Source organism: Lathyrus oleraceus, chromosome 4 (assembly GCF_024323335.1).
Source record: "Lathyrus oleraceus cultivar Zhongwan6 chromosome 4, CAAS_Psat_ZW6_1.0, whole genome shotgun sequence".
Lineage (NCBI taxonomy): Eukaryota > Viridiplantae > Streptophyta > Magnoliopsida > Fabales > Fabaceae > Lathyrus > Lathyrus oleraceus.
In genome coordinates this window covers 423,023,716-423,029,813 of record NC_066582.1, presented here as the reverse complement: position 1 = coordinate 423,029,813, position 6,098 = coordinate 423,023,716, and the positions used below count along the sequence as shown (strand labels likewise).

Below are 6,098 nucleotides of genomic sequence, written 5' to 3'. Positions count from 1 at the left end.
AAATGACTTATTATTGTTGCAATGATACTTTACAATATGTTTCATTGTAACCATATGTTAAAATTATAAATTAATATTTTTGTGATAATAATGAGAGAACAAATAAATAAATTAATAGAGAGGGATTCACCCTTTTGATTCATTCTCGTTTTTTAATGCGCATCAATGAAAATATAAGTAATATTTTTATTTAAATATAATTTTAAAAAAATATAGTATATGGAAGTTAATAGTAAGAAGTCATGGGGAAGTTAATAGTGGTTTTAATGGAAGTTATTAAGTAAAATATACAATAAAGTAGGGGTAAAAATGGTAGAAAAAGAGGCTACACCAAAACAAAGTATTTCCTTTATATATTGTTATAGTTTTAAAAAAAATATAGTATGTGGAAGTTAATAGTAGGAAGTCATGGGGAAGTTAATAGTGATTTTAATGGAAGTTATTAAGTAAAATATACAATAAAGAAGGGGTAAAAATGGTAGAAAAAGAGGCTACACCAAAACAAAGTATTCCCTTTATTGCCGATATTAATTTATAAATTATAAATGTTTGTTCAATTATGTGGTGGAAAAATAATGATCATGGGAGGAGATTTTCGCCAGGTGCTTCCTGTTATTGAAAAAGGAAGTAGAGGACAAATGATTTCAGCGTGTATTGTTAGGTCCCAATTATGGGCCACCACAAAGATCCTACACTTGCGCCAAAATATGCGATCAATTCATGACCACGAGTTTGCACAGTTTCTGATGAGGATTGGAGATGGCAATGAACCTGCTAAAGAGGATGACATGGTCAAGATGCCTGCTGAAATTGTAATACCATGGGAAGGAGAAAGCTCCATAAAAAAACTTATACAACATACATTTCCCCAATTAGAAAATCATGGATGGGATGCTTCATATATGATGGAGAGAGCCATACTTACTCCCAAAAATTGTGATGTACATATGTTGAATGACATGATTATTAATAAGTTCCTCGGAGATGAACATATTTTGTTATCTTTTGATGAGGTTGAGGGTGATACTCATAATCTATATCAACAGGAATACTTACACACAATTGCTCCTGGTACTTTACCACCACATATTTTAAAGATAAAAATAGGGGCTCCTCTGATGTTATTGCGTAACATAGACCCTAAATTTGGGTTGTGTAATGGGACAAGATTGTTATGTCGTGGTTTTTTTATGAATTTGCTTGATGTTGAAATACTTACAAGCCACAACGCTGGAAAAAGAGCTTTCTTGCCAAGAATTAAGCTCAAAACCACTGATGGTGCAGGACTTCCTTTTGTGCTTATTAGAAAACAGTTTCCTGTCAAACTAAGTTTTGCAATCACTATAAATAAATCACAAGGACAAACAATTCCAAATGTCGGAATTTATCTTCCACGATATGTTTTCAGTCACGGACAATTGTATGTTGCTTTATCAAGAGGTGTTTCGCGGGCTGCAACAAGAGTGCTAATTAAAGACGGAAAAGTAGAGGGGGAAGAAGGGGATTTTACCAAAAATATAGTTTTTAAAGAAATTTTGTTGTCACAACCTCAGGTATTTATCCATTATGTTTAATCGTTTAACTATACTTTTTCAATGTCACACTTGGCGTGTACTCACTAGATTACACTATATTTTTTACTATATTAATTTACTTCATTTGTTTTGCAGTGAAAAGAGAGATATTTATGAGTTCAGTTCGGTGATTGACATTCCTATTAGGCAACAATGTCACTTAATATCTCTGTTAATGTTTATGTTTATTTGCTTAATAAACTGTGAGAATTTTTTTTTCTTCTTATTGTTTTGAACAATCTATAACAATATATAAACACAAAATTTAATTTTGGTGTAACCTATTTTGATTTTCCATAATACGGTATTCCTAACCATCAAATTATTCCACTCACATTATTGATTTTCTTGAAAAAATCGGTTGAATATAGTCACGTCACAATGCAGTTTTCTCAATTTAAACCAAATTTAATGCGTGAATATTACATATTGCAAACAAAATTTAATATGTATATGAATAAATATCATATGTTTCATAATATAATTAATTTATATTAAAATCAAATTTATAAAAAAAAGACGAGGTTAATATTTTTATCTGTTAGCGCAATAAAAAAAACGGACAATCCGTGCCCGTTTAGACGCTAGTTGGGATTAATTTTAATAAATTAAAACTTTTATTATATATAATTAACCTGCACTGGTACAATATGTATTTCACACGTTTTATACTTTAAAATATGAAATCGTTCTTATGAGATGTAGTTTTAAAAATTCAATTTTTGATGGGTGTTGTGGCCCCCTTCAACTCCTTTAAATATCTGCGACTGCCTAAGTGCAACCATATATCTTCTTCTTTTTTAATCACTATATATTTTTTTTTTAATTGCCTTCAAGTATTCTCGTTTTCTTCTATGTAATAACCTTTTTATCTCTCTCATATCACAAAAATAAAGCAATAATAACATAATTAATAATCTCGTGTATTAATTGTTTTGTGTAGTCTTATTGGTTAGATAATTGGACTTGATTTCATTTCATGCTCCTTCATCCAGTTATTCAGAATTTTAACTACACATTTGCAAGACTAGAATTCAATTAGACAAATAGTCAAACTTCACATCTTAGTCCTTAAATTGATTATCTACTATTATGAAAATTACATAATTGTAAGAATGAATGAAGTACAATAAAACTAAATTAAAGACTTTTACCCAACAATACAATTAGAAATATTATAATTTTAATAAAGAGCATGTAATTGGAGTCCTCTATCCTAAGACATGAGACTAATTAAACACGATTAAAGGTAAAACAAAGTGGGTAGATAAAGATTTAATGTAAAGCAAGAACAAGGAATAACTTAAGAAGAACCTGATTATATTAAGTTAAAGTGTTCAAAGAATTATAACAATTACAAAAACAAAATTAAAGACTAGTACAATACATTCGTGGGGAACAATTTGTTCATCCAAAGAAAATTAGAATATTTTTTAGAATATTTTTCCACCTTAAAGTGTTCAAATTCTTCATCTATTATATAACTTGTAACTTCGGATCTAAAAGACTACGACACTCTATATAATTTGTTGCCATATAAGATATTTTTTTATTTTAATATTTTTTTATCAAATAAATATTTTTATATGATAATGATTAAAATACTTTTTATATATATTTAGTCAACAAATTAAATTAATTTTTATATTTAATAAAAAATGAGAATAATCAAAATAATTATAATTTATTATAAACATATACACAGATGACTTAATGATATCAGTTCAGAAATATATAAAAATATCCAAAAAAAATATTGAAAAATAAACTTTAAATTAAAAAAAATCTATGCACAATTAACAAAAATAAAATTTTAATATCTAACTTTTTATTATTTGATTATTCTCATATTTTATTAAATATAAAAATTAATTTAGTTTATTGATTCGACGCTTATAAAAGTATTGTAATTATTACTAAATAAAAATGTATAAAAATATTTATTTGATAAAGAATATTAAAATAAAAAAGAAATAAGATAAGTTGCAACAAAATATTATGGGGGTGTTGTGGTCTTTTTGATGGTCTTTACTTTCTAAGTTGCAATAAAATATATGGGGTGTTGTGGTCTTTTTGATGATCTTTACTTTCTAAGTTACAAGTTATATAGTAGATGAAAAAAATAAAAGAAAATTAAAATTGACATATATTTTTCTATGATATTTATTTCTCTTTGTTGTCTTGTAAATGTTAGATTAATTCAACGATTTAGAATTGCAACCGAGAGAGGCATGAGAGAGAAAATTGGAGAGGATCTAATTTCTGAAGATGGACTCGAAACTAATTTCTCAAGATGGACTCGAAACAAGGGTCTGACACAAGTGAAGATTTTTAGATGGATCAAATTCTACATTAGCATATTCAATGATGTTGAGAATCATTACTACAAATAATACATTTTATGACAAAGTTTTCAACTGAGATCAAATGCTCTAAAACGCGTCATTTTAATTATTATTTTTTAAGAATTAAATCTTATCCCTCGGTTTTTAGGAAATTCGACAGAAAATGTAGTCCAGGGTTTGAGCTTCGTTTCCCAGGTCATGCGGTTTCGAATTTTATTTAGAACCAAAATGGCGTCCTTATTTTATTAAACTTTTTCAATTAAAATATATATCGTCTTTTCACTCGGTTGTTTAACTAACCGACATAAAATGTTGCTTACTATTTTATTTTATTAAAATAGAAATCAGTTTTTACCTCAGTTCTTTTACCTCGGTGTTTGCTATCAACCGATATATAAACTTCAAACGATATTATATTCCAACATCAAAATATTAACTCTCATTCACTTTTTCTAACTCCTATAAACTTTTTTGCCCTAGCGATCAAAACAAAGCCTTATTCTCCATCTTCTCCACCTAATGAACGAAATGTTATTCTTCATTTTCTCCACCTAACGAACTGAAACACTATTCTTCATCTTTTCCAAGTCGAACAAAGTAAAAAAAAGAGAGGAAGGAAGCTCGAATAAGGAAACTTAAACTCTAAACCTACACATTTCTTTGACTCTTTCATCACGTTTGCAATATGTAAAACTTTCTCTATGACTGTACCAGTAAAGTTATTGTTGTTGTTGTTATTATTGTTGTGGTTTTTGAGACTTAGGGTATAATGTTGTGTTGTTTTTCAAGTATTTGTAGTTCTTGTTGTTTAGTGTTATAGTTGTTTTATTGAGATGGTATGTTCATTGTTGTTGGTTGTATGCGATTTTTATTTTATTTTTCAGAAGTTGTATGTGATTATGGATCGTATTTGGATAAAAACTGATGGAGTAAACTAGAAAGTGTACCAGTAGTGTCAAAGTAATAAAAAATTATCGTCATAGAAATTATAAAATTTACAACGTAATAACAATGCGATTTAAAAGAAATAATTTGGGGGAGGGGGTTATGGTGTTTTGGCACGAAAACAAGAACAAGAAAACTAACAGATTTAAGTTCGATAACAAAAAGCGATTAAATTTTTATTTCGAATCTCCTAATTATACCCGTTGATGAATTGTGTAGTAAACAAATTACAATTACTATTGGTCCTTTTAGGATTGACTGCATTATGCAAAACAACATGAAGTTTGCTCAAGTTGGTTTTGGTGTATAAGAAACACATGTTGAACACGATTTTCCAACATGTGGTCTCTGTCAACAGATATATGATATTAGAGTTTTATTTCAGATTTTCTCTATCCAAGATTCACTCTATAACAGAATATCTACTAGAAATGGAGCGGAACTAATTTATATGTATTAGTGCAACATGTGGAACACGATGTTCTAGTATGTGTAGTACAATATTTGGCCTTGTTCAGCAGGCCTTGATGAATGTTGTTTGTTGCGCAATTTATGATTGAGATTCAATCAGACTTGCTATAGTTATTTTAGCAATATATGATTGATTTGTTTGATTGCTGGAAATGTTCAAATCAGATTTTAATGAGACTTAAATTTCAATTTGAAATATAACAAATCATATCTTTTGTTGGAGAGATTTAAGGAGCAAATCATATCCAACTAATTTAACTATTTTTCTAGACGAATTAAATGCATATTCCCATTAGAAAAAGCCCAGAATACATTGCTATATAAGGATACTCAATTCTCATTGTTTGACAAGAGTTTTAGTGCACGAGAACTAGGTTCTTTGTGCTAGGGTTTGAGTCTTTGTTACTTGTATTCCACGCTAATGTCATAACTAGATTAATGTTGAATCTATTGTTATACACCACCATATTTTAGTAACTTGGTATAGTTGGGTTGTCTTAGTTAAATTGTAATATTCAACATTGTTCATTTAGTTGTAAACACCAATCATGAGTATGTGATTGAGAAGAAAGCGAGTAGGTTCTCATATTTTTGAGGAGTCCTTAAATAGAAAGACATTAGGATTAGGAAGAGACTTTGAACAACATAGGGTATGTTGGTTCTTGTAATACTAAGTGTACTAATTTGAAGTAATGAATTTCTTTCCTTGGGTAAAGTGCCCCCCAAATGTATGAATGATTTCACCGAACTGGATTACCAATCT

General features: G+C 28.7%; 1 protein-coding gene across 1 annotated transcript; it reads left to right on the top strand.

Moving 5' to 3' along the window:
- Positions 1-545: 545 nt before the first annotated feature.
- Positions 546-1,574, top strand: LOC127137796 (uncharacterized). The gene has a single exon (XM_051064217.1). The coding sequence runs from the start codon at positions 546-548 to the stop codon at positions 1,572-1,574; it is 1,029 nt and encodes a 342-aa protein (XP_050920174.1).
- The last annotated feature ends 4,524 nt before the right edge of the window (positions 1,575-6,098 follow it).

What these genes read in the sequence shown, in the direction of transcription:
- LOC127137796 (XM_051064217.1), top strand. Translation starts at nt 546, where the DNA reads ATGTTTGTTCAATTATGTGGTGGAAAAATAATGATCATGGGAGGAGAT.